The sequence below is a fragment of the Antechinus flavipes genome, chromosome 1 (genome assembly GCF_016432865.1).
Source record: "Antechinus flavipes isolate AdamAnt ecotype Samford, QLD, Australia chromosome 1, AdamAnt_v2, whole genome shotgun sequence".
Taxonomy (NCBI): Eukaryota; Metazoa; Chordata; class Mammalia; order Dasyuromorphia; family Dasyuridae; genus Antechinus; species Antechinus flavipes.
Window position 1 is genome coordinate 672,343,734 of NC_067398.1, and position 15,495 is coordinate 672,359,228.

At 35.7% G+C, this 15,495-nt stretch overlaps 1 protein-coding gene across 1 annotated transcript in view; it reads left to right on the forward strand.

The window, feature by feature from the left end:
* Positions 1-252: 252 nt before the first annotated feature.
* AP3D1 (adaptor related protein complex 3 subunit delta 1) overlaps positions 253-15,495 on the forward strand; it is a 140,757-nt gene continuing 125,514 nt past the window's right edge. Inside the window, exon 1 of the mRNA XM_051972248.1 lies at positions 253-363. Within this exon, the coding sequence (XP_051828208.1) occupies positions 268-363 (96 nt within the window). The 5' untranslated portion in view covers positions 253-267. The remainder of the gene's footprint in view (positions 364-15,495) is intronic.

The following is a 15,495-nucleotide window of genomic DNA, read 5'->3' on the forward strand; positions in this document are numbered from 1 at the left end:
TTGCAATCTGACTGGAGCGGGAGCACTGAGGGAAGAAACAAGCAGGCAGCAAGCCGGCGCCGGTTCCTCCTCCTCCTCCTCCTCCTCCGCCGCCCCGGGCTGCCTGCTCCTGGGATGTGACGGCCTCTGGCCCGGCCCCCTGCCCTTCCTCCCTCCCTCACTTCGGAACGCCCCTGGCGGCAGGCCCGGCCCGGCGACCCCCGCCCGTCAGCTCGCTCCCTCCGCCCCGGCAGCCCCAGCCCTGGTCCGGCTCCGGCTGCCGCCGCGATGGCGCTAAAGATGGTGAAGGGCAGCATCGATCGCATGTTCGACAAGAACCTGCAAGATCTAGTCCGCGGCATCCGGAACCACAAGGAGGATGAGGTGAGCCCAGCCCCGCGAGCCTGGTTGAGAGGCCCGAGGTCAGGGGCTACCCCCACGCCCCCAATAGAATAGCCACGTCGGCTGAGGTCTGGCCGCCGCCTTCCTCCCGCGGGGCTCCGGCCGGCCTCCGCCCCCGGCGCGGGGCGCCTTCCTCACCCCGGCCCCCCCATTCAAGGCCCTTCCGAAATCGGGTGTATGTGTGTGTGTGTGTGGGGGGGTGTCACCCGGGCCACTGTCCCTCATTGTACAATTCAGGGCTTCTCCAGGTTCCCAAACTCCGATCCGCATAGTGTGCATTTATAGAGTGCCTAATGTGTGCAGGGCGCTGTTCCGAAGTGTATTCCTTCCCGGCCTCTACGAACTCCGCCCGCTCCCCCCCCCTCCGAGCTTTTGATTGGTGTCTTTTCTACTCTCGGGTCTGGGGAAGGCTATCGGGGAGAGTCTTGAGCTGAGCCCCCTTCGGGGTGCCAGGAGGCGGGGTTCTTGGGGTAGCTCTCCTGCCCCGACTGCACGGTCTCGCGCCCTTTTCCGGAGCGCTCTCCGGGCCATCTGGATGCGGGAGTTGTCAATCTGCCGCCGAAGAGTTATCCCTGCTAATTAAATCGAAGTTGAAATAAGGAAGAAGACAGGGCTTGCCGCAGTAGGGCCTCGGAGTGGGAAAGTAGACGTCCAACACGCGAATGGGGCATTGGGAGGAAAAGAAAAAGATAGCATGTGACTGGCCATCCCCAACCTGGGACTGAGAAGGGTTGTACAAGCAGCTGACACCGCTCGCTCAACACCTATGGAATGAATGAAAAAATGGCAACCCTCAAACAGTTTCATTGAATGTACAAACGTCATTCATCCCTACCTTTAAGTTATTCCTGAAGTCTCCTTAAAAGGCAAAATAGTTTTCCATTCTCTGGATGACTGGTGTAAGTTGAAATATCTCGACTTCTAGTCTGACGGTGTCCAAAAGCTTCAGATAGGATTGTATTTTCATTTTGTTTGTCTCTGATTGTCATTTATGAGACAGTTACAAGCCTGGTTACAAATGTTGGGAAACTGTTAGAATCCTGCTATTGTGGTTTTGAGGAAAGGAACTAAGGATTGGTTTCAGTGGAGTTATTGTTTCTCAAGCACTGTTGTCTGAAACCCTACCACACTCTGAAAAAACTCACTGTTGACTACAGTTCATTTTCCTCTTCCCCCCAGTTAAGTGGAGAAAAAATCTGGTAAGGAGTAGTCTCTGTCTGTAGTAATTTACAAGATGTGATTTCCTTTTTATGATACCTAACTATCCTAAGGCTTCTTTGGAGGAGGAAAAGATAAGTAACAGGTGTTTAATTTCTTTTAGTAATTATTGTTGCATGTGTAATATTGCCATATAAGGTGGAAATTCTCTTGGGACCGGCTACTTTGTTTCTGTTTATTGGAGCATTTTCATATTTAGATGTAATTTAGAGAAAAATGAACTGAACTCAAACCAAACTTGTGTCTTTTGCAGTTCAGGTAGAAAATATATTTTAAATCATCTTTTGTTAAAGGATTAGTTATATGGTGTACTTTAAAAGCACACTATCTTCTATCTTGACTGAATTGAAGGTATGTAAAGGGAGCCTCTCTCCAGAACTTCCCAGGTGTGGTTTACTTATTCTGTTTGCCACCACTCTCCATTGTAGGTCCCAACTGACACCTGTCACTTGATTCCAAGAAACAATGCCAGAGACAAGCATAGTTTGAAAGCTCTTCAGGAAAAAGACTTGTTGACTCTAAAATGAGCATAGATCATCAGAGCCTCTTGGAGGCCAAAACTTGGATTCCAGTTTCTTGGAATCAAGTGACAGGTGTCAGTTGGGACCTACAATGGAGAGTGGTGGCAAGCAGAATAAGTAAACCACACCTGGGAAGTTCTGGAGAGAGGCTCCCTTTACATACCTTCAATTCAGTCAAGATAGAAGATAGTGTGCTTTTAAAGTACACCATATAACTAATCCTTTAACAAAAGATGATTTAAAATATATTTTCTACCTGAACTACCACAGCTAGCTGAGGACAATGGAGAAACTGCAGAGCTGAATTAGTAGCTGGGGTGGATAGGAGGAAAATCCTCATAGAGCACAGAGCAGGCAGTAGGTACCATTATCTTGGACAGCTTTTATTACCTGTCACTGCAATTGCAACAGGAAGGACTTCCATGAACTTTTATGGGTTGTGTGTAACATTGGAAAAGGGAAGAGCTCTTTATCAGTGTTCCAGTCTATATTCCAGCTTCTAAAGCAATGAAAGAACTGGACACTTAGAATTATATTAGCAGCATGGAGTCAGATGGCAGGAGAGTGCCTTTCCTTTCCTGCTAATATTGAGAAATATTATTCTGTCTCTCATGAGTCTTCTCCAAGATAGACAATCTGAGTTCCAGTAAATATGAAAATTGCTGATTTTTACACTTGAGTTTTTCTTATTAACTTCCCCTTTCCCCATCATTAATCTTTGTATATTTGGGATTTTTTTTAGCTATGTTGATATTTTTGAATTAACATAATGAAAAGAGTAATGATTCCTCAATCAAGAAATGCTTGTTATAGTTCTTGTTCTAGTATTTGGAACTAATCATTACTCTTCCAGACTTAATAGTAGCAGCATATAATGGAATTTTTGTTTCCAAGCAAACTTAATGGACAGTTAGGTAAGGTGAAATTGTGAATTGGGATGCAGGACTGAGTAAAGAAATAATGTAGGACTGAGTAAAGAAGTAATGTATACTTATTCATTGAATAACAGACATGACTTTAAGTAGCTCAAGAACTTTGGGAAAAATCTTTTTCTTGTAATTTTAATTTTTTTATTAGAAAAATTAGTTTGGAACATCATTTTCTACTTTAAAATGTCTGAACTAGTTAGCTTTTGATATTAATGAGGTTGGTGTTGTAGGTTAAGTTTCTATAGGAGAAGTTTTACACGGAGATAAACTCTTGCTAAAAAAAATGGGCAGAAATATAAAAAACTTAGCATGAGTCTAGGTTTTCAATTCCAAAAATGTTTGTTGAAAGCCTGTTCTGTTCAAGGCCTTGGACCTCTCCATAATCAAGATAAGAAAAAGTAACTTGAAACATATGTGATAGGTCAGGGTTATCATTTTTTTAAAGCTGGAGGAGAGTACATCATCTTTGAAAATTTGTGACAATTTGTTTAACCTTTAAAAGAGGCCCAGGCTGAGTGATTCAAACTCATTTGGGCCATTTTTTGCTTATAATGTAAAATTGGTTCAGTGAATAGAATGGCGTCAGGAAAAGATGAATTCATATTCAGACTCGGGTATTAGCTGTGTGACCCTGAGCATGTCACTTAATTTTTCTGCTTCAGTATACTCTAAAATGGGGATAATAAAAACGCGTCCAAAGTTATTGGGAGGATAAAAATTTAGTGGTATTTGGAAAGCACTTTGTAAATCTTATAGCACTATATAAAATACTAGCTATTATTAATGTTTTTGAAAAAGTATCTTAACATATGAAAAGACTGGTTATGATGTGTAAATTTTCTCCATTTAATGTGAATGCTTCTTATTTTGTTTGAACTTAATGACAAAATCTCAGTTGGATGATAATGTCTAATCTAGGATGTACCCAAATAAAAACATATTACATCCTTGACAAGTGATCTTGTAGGTTTGTTTAAAGACCTTTAGTGAATTGATCATTTTACTTTGGATAGCTTTAATTGTTGGGAATGTTTTCTTTTCATCTCTCCTAAATATTCCTTTCTACAATTATTTTACATTGTTTCTAGTTCTTCTCTCTGGGACAAAGTAGAGCAAGTTGAATTTTCTTTTCACATGATAGCCCTTCAAATGAATACTTGAAGACAACTATCCTCTTTGTCCTAAGTCTGATTTTCTTCAAGCTAAACTCTCCCGGTTCCATTAAATGTGAAAATTGTTGAGTTTCGCAAATGCTTGAATTTTTGTTTTACTATCCTCTTCCTCTGTTTCCCTGCGGTCTCTTCCCACTTTCCAATTAGGCTTTGTACTTTTGGAGTTTTTCTAGTTGTATTGATACTTTTGAATTAATATAATGATAAGAATTATTTATTTATTCTTGTGTCCTAGCTCTGGCTCAACCACTAAGTATGATTTTAGGCAAATTATTCAAGCTCTCTAAAGTTTTGTTTCTTCTGTCTTATGTACCCTCCCCTTCCCCAAATACTTCTTGAATAGCTAGTGACAATTTTTTGCTTTAAATATATATTTTTTCATATTTTATTTTTAGGTCACCTCAATTTCCCTCCCAGAGGGCATCTTTTGACCAAAAAAATCCCTTCTAGTCCACAGATATTTGTAGATTTCACAAATTTCATATGTAGAGTTTTTAAGAAAAAAATTTTTTTCCTCAAAGTCCTATAAAGACACAAACAACAAAACATTATTACATATCTTTTCATTTGAAAAAAGGATGTTTAAAAACAATTTGATATCTTATCAGCTGCTTGTTATGAACTAAGAACTGGCTATTTGATTCCAAAATACTAATCTTTAGCTTTAGTTAATCCTCTGCGTTTAGTTTCTGTCATGCGTTATTGAAGGTACATTTTAAATTCAGTTCATATGAAAATTTTGACTCATAGCAATGCTTTTAATTTGATTATTTTTTAAAATAATTTTTATTGATGTATTTTTAAAATATCACCGTAGTTCCTCCCCATATTGTTGCCAGTATCACCCTTCCCCTCCCAGAGAATCTCTCATATTATAAATAGTACTTTTTTTAAAGACAGAAAAATGAAGAGAAAAAAAATCAGGATAACTTTTCAATGCATACAAGTTTGAAAAATATGTTCAGTGTACAACCCTTATGAACCTCCCATCTCTGCAGAGAGGTGAGATAGAAGTTTCTTATCATATCTCTTCTATTGAGCTAGGCTTTTTCTTTATAATTTTGCATTCACTTTTGATTTTTGGTATGTGTGGTGGTTCTTTCCATTTGCATTCTTGTAGTCATTGTGTATTGGGTTTGTTTTTTTCTTTTTTTTGACTCCTTACTAAACTGCATCAGTTCATATAAATTATTCCATATTTCTCTGTATTTCACTTTTGTCATTTCTATATTTCACAGTACCATTCTATGTTCTATAGTTTGTTTAGTCATTTCTCAATTGATGAACAATGCTGGTAGAAATATTTTGACATATCTGAATATTTTCTTCATATCAGCAGCTTCTTTATGGTATAAGCTTAGTAATGGAATTTCTGAGTTAAAGAATGTGGACATTTTAGCCACTTTATTTGCATAATTCCAAATTGCTTTCCAAAATGGGTTGTATTGATTTGCAATGCCACCAACAATACATTAGTATACCTGTCTTTTCATAACTCCTTAATATTGAGTATTTTCATCTTTTGTCATCTTTGCAAATTTGCAGGGTGTGGGATAAAACCTCAGAGAAGTTTTGCTTTGCATTTCTCTTTTTAGCAATTTGTAGTATTTTTCTTTTTTTTTTGAGAACTGTTTATATCCTTTGACCAATTATTTATTGAGAAATAGTTCGCTTGATAATAAAATAATTATTACTGTACTTTCTTTTGACATAAAAGATTTAATAATTGCATAATTCATAAAAATACAAAACACATAGTAAATAAATAATTATATAATCCATGATAGCAATAATAATTGATAGTTGCATTGTTGTGTCTAAGTTTGGAACTTATGATGTCAACTTTAAACAGTGGAACAGTTTTTTTTGAGGTTTTTTTAATTACATACATTTAACAGACATTAAGTGTCCATTGTGTTCAAACAGTGGTAGAACTGGAATAGATGCAAACTTAAGAATTATAAGATGGTATTTGTCTTCATGGATATTAGATACCAACACAGGTAGTTAAAATATGTAATGTTATAATAAGATAAGTGCCTAACAAGTGTTAAGGCTGTGTGAGATCTGCCTCCTGCATATTGATACTCCTTGGCTCCGCCCATGTTGAAGCAATTGAACTTGAGACTAACCTCCTCTTTTTTCTTTTTTTAAATAATAGCTTTTTATTTTCAAAATATATGCATAGATAGTTTTCAACTGAAAGTCGCTCTTGCAAAACTTTGTGTTCCAAATTTTTTCTTTCTTCCCCCCAGACAGCAGATAATATAATATATGTTAAACATGTGCAATTCTTCTATACATATTTCCACAATTATGTTGCACAAGAAAAATCACCTCAAAAAGGAAAGAAAATGAGAAGGAAAACAAAAAGCAGGCAAACAACAAAAACAATGAAAGTACTATGTTGTTATCCACATTCACAGTCCTCTTTCTGGATACAGGTAACTCTCTTCATCACAAGTCTATTGGAATTGATCTGAATCACTTCATTGTTGAAAAGAGCTGCATCCATCAGAATTGATTGTTGCATAATTTTATTGTGGCTGTATATAATATTCTCTTGGTTCTACACACTTCACTCAGCATCAGTTCATATAAGTCTCTTTAGGCCTTTCTTAAATCATTCTGCTCATTCTTACAGAATAGTAATATTCCATAACATTCATGTACCATAAGTTATTCAGCCGTTCTCCAACTGATGGGCATCCACTCAGTTTGGCTGGCAATTTCTTGCCATTACAAAAAGGGCTGCTACAAACATTTTTGTACATGTGGGTCCTTTTCCCTTTTTTATGATCTTTTTGATATTCAAGCACAACAGAGACATTGCTGGACGTTGTTCCATATTGCTCTTCACAATTAATCTCCTCTTTTAAGTCTTTTGCCCCTTTAATTTATCTCTAGTGTTGTCCTGCCTCAGTCCTGGTTCACTTCATTCATCTACTACCTTTGATTCTACCCACATGCTGCTGAACAAAATTGGAGAAAATGAAACCTTGTTGACTTGGTCCATTATTTATGTTACATAATCTCAACTGAAGGCTCACTCTAGTGAAGCAGTCTTTTTACACCTCCTTCCTCTGCCTTACTCACTTTTGTATTTACCACATCAGGTTTTCTGAACTTTTTCATTTCTCCCATAGTTCCCTACCTTCATGTTCTCAGCTAAGAACTTTGTTTCATATTTTACTGAAAAAAACCTCATCATCAGATGAAACTTCTCCAAGGTTACTAGTGATTTCTTAATTGCTAAATTTAAAGGCTTTTTCTCTCTTGGTACTTTGCTTCTATCAATCATCTTGATACTTTTGCTTCATATTTTCTTTTATCCAAGTTTCTTTGATATTCCTCTACATTTATTATTTTCCTACCTGTCCATGGTGATTCTCGAGTTTACTTATTTCACATCTCCCAGTTACCTATTAAATCTTTTTTTTTTTTTTTGCTTTCTTTTTTTTTTCTTTTTTCTTTTTTTAATTTAATAATTTTTTTATTGACAGAACCCATGCCAGGGTAATTTTTTGCAACATTATCCCTTGCACTCACTTCTGTTCCGATTTTTCCCCTCCCTCCCTCCACCCCTTCCCTCATATGGCAAGCAGTCCTATACATGTTAAATATTACCTATTAAATCTTAAACTTAACATAAGCCAACTCGTTCACTGAACTCTCAAAACCCTCTTCTCTTTTGAACTTCCCTATAACTGTCTGTTAAGGGCAGCATCATTTATCAGTTATCCCATTACCTAGGCTCACAATCTTTGTGTCATCTGGGACTCCTCATCTAATCTTCTTATATCCAGTTTGTTGTTGTGTCTTGTTGATCCTACCTTTGTGATGTTTCTAGCGCACACACTGTACAGCACCACCCCTCTTTGCACTGTGTGTGCCACCAGCATGATCCTTGTCCCCTCTCACTTGGACTATTGCAGTAGCATGCTGGTTCATCTTCCTGTCCATCCCATTTCATCCTCTAAGTGATCCTCTTAAAGGAGAGATCTGATCATGTTGTCCCCGCTTCCATTTCATCATTTAGTGAATTTAAGTTTTCCTGTCACCTCCAGGATCAAATATAAAATCCTTTGTTCAGCATTCATAACTTTTCATACATTTCTTCCTTCCCAGTTCCACTGTTTACTTAAACTTCATCTTCAAGTATTCAGCAATCCAGTGGCGTTGGTCTTCTTAGTCTTCTCCATATAAGACTCTCAATCTCAAATCCAGGCATTTGTCTAGACTATCTCTCAGGATGTGGAATGTTATGTTGTTCTTCTTGACTCCATTTAAGGTTTTCTTGACAAAGATATTGGAGTGTTTTTGCCACTTTTTTTCTCCAGCTCATTTTACTGATAAGGAAACTAAAGCAAACAAGATTAAGTGATTTGCCTAGGGTCACACCCACACTTAGTAAATGTATAAGGCCAAATTTGAACTCAGGAAGATCAGTCTTCCTAGAGTCTATTCACTGCCACCATTTGGCTGCTTAGTACCTAGAATATACTTTCTTTTCCTCGCTGTTTCCTGGCCTCCCTGGCTTCTTTCAAGTCCCAGGAAAAATCTCATTTACAAGAAATCTTTCTTAATTCTGTTGATAATTTTCTCTTTGTTGTGTGGAAATATCTAATTTGTATATTGCTTGCATATTTTCTTTTCCATTAGACTGAGCTCCTTGAAAGCAGAACTGTGTTTGTTGTTATTTTACTTTCTTTTTATTTTCAGCACTTAGCATAGTTCCTGGCACATAATAGGTCTTTAATTACATGTCAATTGACTGACCTACCATCATGGTAAAGACAAAAACTTTTGATCCTAGGCAAATCAGAATTATTTTATTTAACTGTAAGCTTACATTCATTGTTATGAAAATTGTACTTTAGCTTGTGGTTATTTGTTAATACATTCTTTACAAAGCAGAGAAGTAATAGTATTATACTTTTAAACTTAACCTTATTAGTACCATGTGTCTGACACATAGTACAGATTTTTTTTTCAAAGCTTTATTTATTTATTTATTTATTTATTTTCTGGGTATTAAAAAAAAATTAATAGCTTTTTATTTACAAGTTATATGCATGGGTAATTTTACAGCATTGACAAACGCCAAACCTTTTGTTCCAATTTTTCCCCTCCTTCCTTCCACTTCCCTTCCCCAGATGGCAGGATGACCAATACATGTTAAATATATTAAAGTATAAATTAAATACAAAATAAGTATACATGTCCAAACCATTATTTTGCTGTAAAAAAAGAATTGGACTCTGAAATATTGTACGATTAGCCTGTGTAGGAAATCCAAAATGCAGGCAGGCAAAAATAGAGGGATTGGGAATTCAATGTAATGGTTCTTAGTCCTGACTATCTCCCAGAGTTCTTTCCCTGGGTATAGCTGGTTCAGTTCATTACTGCTCCATTGGAACTGATTTGTTTCATCTCATTGTTGAGGGCCGCACCCATCAGAATTGATCTTCATATAGTATTGTTTATGATGTATATAATGATCTTTTGTTCCTGCTCATTTCACTCAGCATCAGTTCATGTAAGTCTCTCCAGGCCTTTCTAAAATCATCCTGTTGGTCATTTCTTACTGAACAATGATATTTCATAATACTCATATACCACAATTTATTCAGCCATTCTCCAATTGATGGACATCTACTCAGTTTCCAGTTTCTGGCCACATAGTACAAATTTAATAGACGCTTGATAAATGAATTATTGAATTACCAAATGAATTAATCAGCTCAGACTTTGAGATGCCTCATATCCAAAGTTTTAAATTAATATTTACCCAAAGCTTTTATTTTGTAAATTGGTTTACTGTACACCCATTTTATATAAAGCACTATAGTATTTATTAAACACTACAAGAAGATAGAATAAGTTTGGATACTGACCTTTGAAGATGTTTTAATTGCATACTACAGAAGAAACATTAATTCAATCAACAGACATTCATATATTCAGAATACTGAGAAATTTTAAAAAGTTAGAAGACTATATAAAAATGATAAAGCCTCATATAGTCTTATGGCTTGTACTTTTTTTTTTAATAATAGCATTTTATTTTCAAAATACATGCAAATGTACTTTCAAAATTTACCCTTGCAAAGCCTTATAATTCAAGTTTTTCTCCCTCTTACCTAGATGCAAGTAATCCAATATAAGTTAAACATGTACAATTCTTCCAAATGTATTTCTACATTTATCATGATGCACAAGAAAGGTCAGATCAAAAAGGAAAAAAAGAAGCAAGCAAACTAAAACAAAAAAAGTGAAAATACTGTATTGTGATCCATATTCAATCCCTATAGTCCTCTTTCAGGATGTGTAGATGGCTCTCTCCATCACATGTCTGTTGGAATTGGCTTGAATTATCTCATTAATGAAAAGAGCCATGTCCATCAGAGTTGATGATCACATTTTCTTGTTGCCATGTACAATGTTTTCTTGGTTCTACTCATTTCACTTAGCATCAATTCCTATAAGTCTCTTCAGGCCTTTATGAAATCATCCTGTTTCTTATAGAACAATAATATTCCATTTTATTCATATACTATAATTTACTCAACCCTTCCCCAGTTGATGAGCATGCACTCAGTTTTCCAGTTCCTTATGGCTTATGCTTAAGTGTGATATAGTGTTAGTAGTCTCACTGACCTTATTCTTTTCCATTCTTGATTTCCTGAGTTTTTCTGCACTAAAAAAGGTCAACAACTTTATAACCTTAATAGGTTAAGTAGTATTTGTGAGTATACTTGTATCCTACCAACAAACCTAAAACACTAAGAGGGAAAGAAAAAAGGACAGGAAGGAAGGAAATGGAATTTTTGGAATAATAGTTTCACCCCCAAATATTGTGACTAGCTAAAAATATGAATGTTCTTCATTCTTCAAGCCTGAAGAAAGAATTTGATGATTTTGAGAAAATGTTAGGATATGGTTAAGGTGACCATAAATTTCCTCATGGATCCTTCTTTACCCAGATTAGAGGAAACCCTTTAGAAGGTGAAACAGCCAAGTTTTAGATGAAGAAAAGGAAATATTATTTATTTGTTTGGGGATTTTTGTGGGTTTGGGAATACTTTTCATTCTCCTCATGAAAAACACTAAAGATCTGGCCTGTGGGCACTTCAGAGACTGCACCACAAGCATATGACTCTGCCCATAGATACATATGGAGTAAAAGAAAGGTGAGGGAAAAAAGTTGTTCAAGCCCAGTCACAATCTCACAAAGCTTGACAACCTTCTAACAATTGCAGGTGTGTTCAGTGACTAACTTTGATGAGACAATTAAAAAAAAAACCAGTGAGAATATTATAGAAAGATTCTTTAATAAAAAATGACAATATTACCTCAATCTACGTATTCAGTTCCATACCAATCAAATTCCCAAGAAATTATTTTACAGATCTAGAAAAAAATAATAACAAAAGTTCATCTGGAAGAAAAAAAGGTCAAGAATTTCAAGGGAATTAATGAAAAAAAAATGCAGATGAAAGCAAATGAATCTAGCTGTGCCAGTTCTAAAACTGTATTATAAAGCAGTGGTCATCAAAACCATTTGGTACTGGCAAAGAAATTAGAGTAGTCAGTGGAATAGGTTAGGTTCACAGGATAAAATAGTCAATGACTATAGTAATCTAGTGTTTGACAATCCCCCCAAAGTTTTGGGGATAAAAACTCATTATTTGGGGATAAAAACTGATGGGAAAATTGGAAACTAGTATGGCAGAAACGAGTCATTGACTCACACCTAACACCTTACACTAAGATAAGGTTGAAATGGGTTCATGCTTTAGTCATGATTTAGACATAAAGCGTGATAAAAACAATTTAGAAGAACAAAGTATAGTTTTTCTCTCAGATCTGTGGAGAAGGAATGAATTTGTGACCAAAGAAGAATTGGAAATCCTTATTGAACAAAAAATAGATAATTTTGATTACATTAAATTAAAATTTTTTTGTACATACAAAATTAATGCAGATGAGATCAGAAGGGAAACAATAAACTGGGAAAACATTTTTATATTCAAAAGTTCTGATAAAGGCCTAATTTCTAAAATATACAGAGAATTGACTCAAATTTATAAGAATTCAAGCTATTCTCCAATTGATAAATGTTCAAAGGATATGAACAGACAATTTTCAGATGAAGAAATTAAAACCATTTCTAATCATGTGAAAAGATGCTCTAAATCACTATTGATTGGATAAATGCAAATTAAGACAACTCTGAGGTCCCACTACACACCTCTCAGATTGGGGCTAAAGATGATAGGAAAAGACAATGATGAATGTTGGAGGGGATGCGGGAAAACTGGGACACTGATACATTTTTGCTGGAATTGTGAACTGATCCAATCATTCTGGAGAGCAATTTGTAACAATGCCAAAAGGGCTATCAAACTGTGCATACTGTTTAATCCAGCAGTGTTAATACTGGGCTAACCCAAAGAGATTCTAAAGGAGGAAAAGGGACCTGTATGTGCAAAAATGTTTGTGGCAGCCCTGTTTGTAGTGGCCAGAAACTGGAAACTGAGTAGTTGCTTATCAGTTGAAGAATGGCTGAATAAATTATGATATATGAATGTTATGAAATATTATTGTTCTCTAAGAAACGATCAGCAGATGATGAACTGATGCTAAGTGAAATGAGCAGAACCAGGAGATCATTTTCTATGGCATCAATAATATTATATGATGATCAGTTCTGATGGATGGGGCTCTTTTAATAATTAGATGATTCAGGTCAATTCCAATGATCTTGTGATGAAAAGAACCATCTATACCTGAACTGTGGGAACTGAGTGTGGATCACATCATAAATTTTCACCCTTTTTGTTGTTAATTGCTTTCATTTTATTTTCTTGTTGTTTTTTCTTTCTGATTTGATTTTTCTTATTTGTTGGCTTGTTTTTTTTTTTTTTCTTTCTCATGTTTTTTCCATTTTGATCTGATTTTTCTTGAACAATATGACAAATATGAAAATATGTTTAAGAGGATTGTATACATATAATCTATATCATATTATGCTGTCTTAGGGAGGGGGGAGATAAGGAAGGGAGAGAGAAAAATTTGGAACGCAAAATTTTACAAAAATGTATGTTTAAAACTAATTTTATGTGTATTTGGAAAAATAGAGGGTTGTTAATAGTAGAAGCTTAGGGGCCTCCAGGTACCAGAGCTTACTTGGTCTAGACATTTATTCTTCTAGTGAATTTAGCTTATCTCTTTCTCAGTTCTGATCATCTGATTATCCTTAATTTGCCCACTGCAGAGATCAACCAGTAGGTCTGCAGTGAAAGTATCTTTGGTCTCCCTGGAATGATGGGAAACCATTACTCTTGTTCCATTAGATTAGATCAATTGCATGTCTGTAGGGATTCAGTTCCATAGAGCTACTTTAGTTCATTTTGAACAGAGTTGCAGACTAAGCTTTCATAACCTTTTCAGTATCCTTCAGATTGGTCATTGTGAAATTATCTCCTACTACTTGACTTTGTAAAGTAGTAGCAAATTATTTCTAAGATTCCCAGTCACTCTGGTAAAAGGGTTCAATTGGTATCACTGGAATATAGTCTTTGAGGAGGGTCTTATACAAGTCACCAAATCTTCAGGGTTCATTAAAATATTTAAAATTCAAGTCTTATTGATTTCAGAGGCAGATGATCTTATTTTAACAGTCAGCCTTACCAGTGGCATTCTTTAGCAACTCCAGAGCTTCTTGATTCTCCAGGATATCAGGAGCAAAGCTACATTGGTATTGTCCTTACCTGTATTTTTGCTTACTAATTAACATTTTTTAGACTTTGTTAGAACTTGTCTCCTATTCACGTGACTTTTCTGAATTTTTCAGCTTTAAAAAGCCCCTCCACTGTTAGGTAGGGTTAGCTCCTATAGCATAGGAGCATATTTATTCCATTGAAAACTGGAATTGGAAGAATGATTTTATTGCTTGTAATGTCAGCTATGTGATGGTATAGGAGGAGCCCTTTCTTAACAATTCAACCATACAAAGTGTCAGAGACATTCTTGATGTATAATTTATATTTATTCAATGAAAAAAATTTTTTAAATTTATTTTATTAAATATGTCCCAGTTCATTCATCTTAAAATTTTTTAGTTCCGTGTTCTTTCTGTCTTTCCCTTCTTTTCCCCCCTCCTTGAGAAAGCAATTTGATATTGATTATACACATGAAGTCATGTAAAACATTTCCATGTTAGTCATGTCACAAAAGAAAATACAAAATAAAAAATAAAGTTTAAAAAATATGCATTAATCTGCTGAATTCATTATTTCTTTTCTCCGAGTTGGATAACATTTTTCATCATGGGTCTTTTGTAATTGTCAAGAATAATTGTCTTGATGAGAGTAAGTTTTTAACAGTTGATCATTGTTACAATATTGCTCTTACTGTGTATAATGTTTTCTTGGTTCTTCTCTTTGTATCAGTTCATACAAGTTTTATTATTATTACTATTATTAATTAATTATATACAATATTATTAATAATATTTTATTTTTTTCCAAATACATATGAGATAGTTTTTAACACTCCCCTTTGCTAAATCTTGCGTTCCAAATTTTTCTTCCTCTCCCTCCCCCCGAACAGCAAGCAGTCCGACATAAGTTAAACATGTACAATTCTTCTAAACATATTTTCATATTTGTCATGCTGCACAAGAAAAATCAGATCAAACGAGAAAAAGCCATAAGAAAGGGAGAAAAAACACCAAGCAAACAACAACAAAAAATACTGTCCTTTGATCCACATTCAGTCTCCATAGTTCTCTCTTTGGATGTGGATGGTACTTAACTTCTCAAGTCTTTTGGAATTGCCTTGAATCACCTTATGGTTGAAAAAAGCCAAGTCTATCACAATTGATCACCAGTTGAAGGGCATCCACACAATATCCTTGTGTGTGGTAAGGTCACTGCCCCCTTTTCGATTAATCAGAAACTCATTTTAGGAGAGATAATTTATTGCTTTCTCATGAGAAAGGACACACTCAATGTCTACTAAAATGGCATCAGCAAGGGGGTGCAAAAATGAGCAAATCTCAGCAAGTTTATATAGACTTGAAAGTGGGGTCCCCATCCATTTCCTAGCTCTTCAGAGTTTACCAGGGAACTTTCCCCAGCAACAAAAGAGTTGGGTTTTTTTTGTTTTTGTTTTTGTTTTTTTTAGCAATGATGTTTGTTCAACAGGGATGGAGACCTATAATTTCAACCTTCTCCTCATCTGGCATCACAAGGGAAGGTGTGTTGC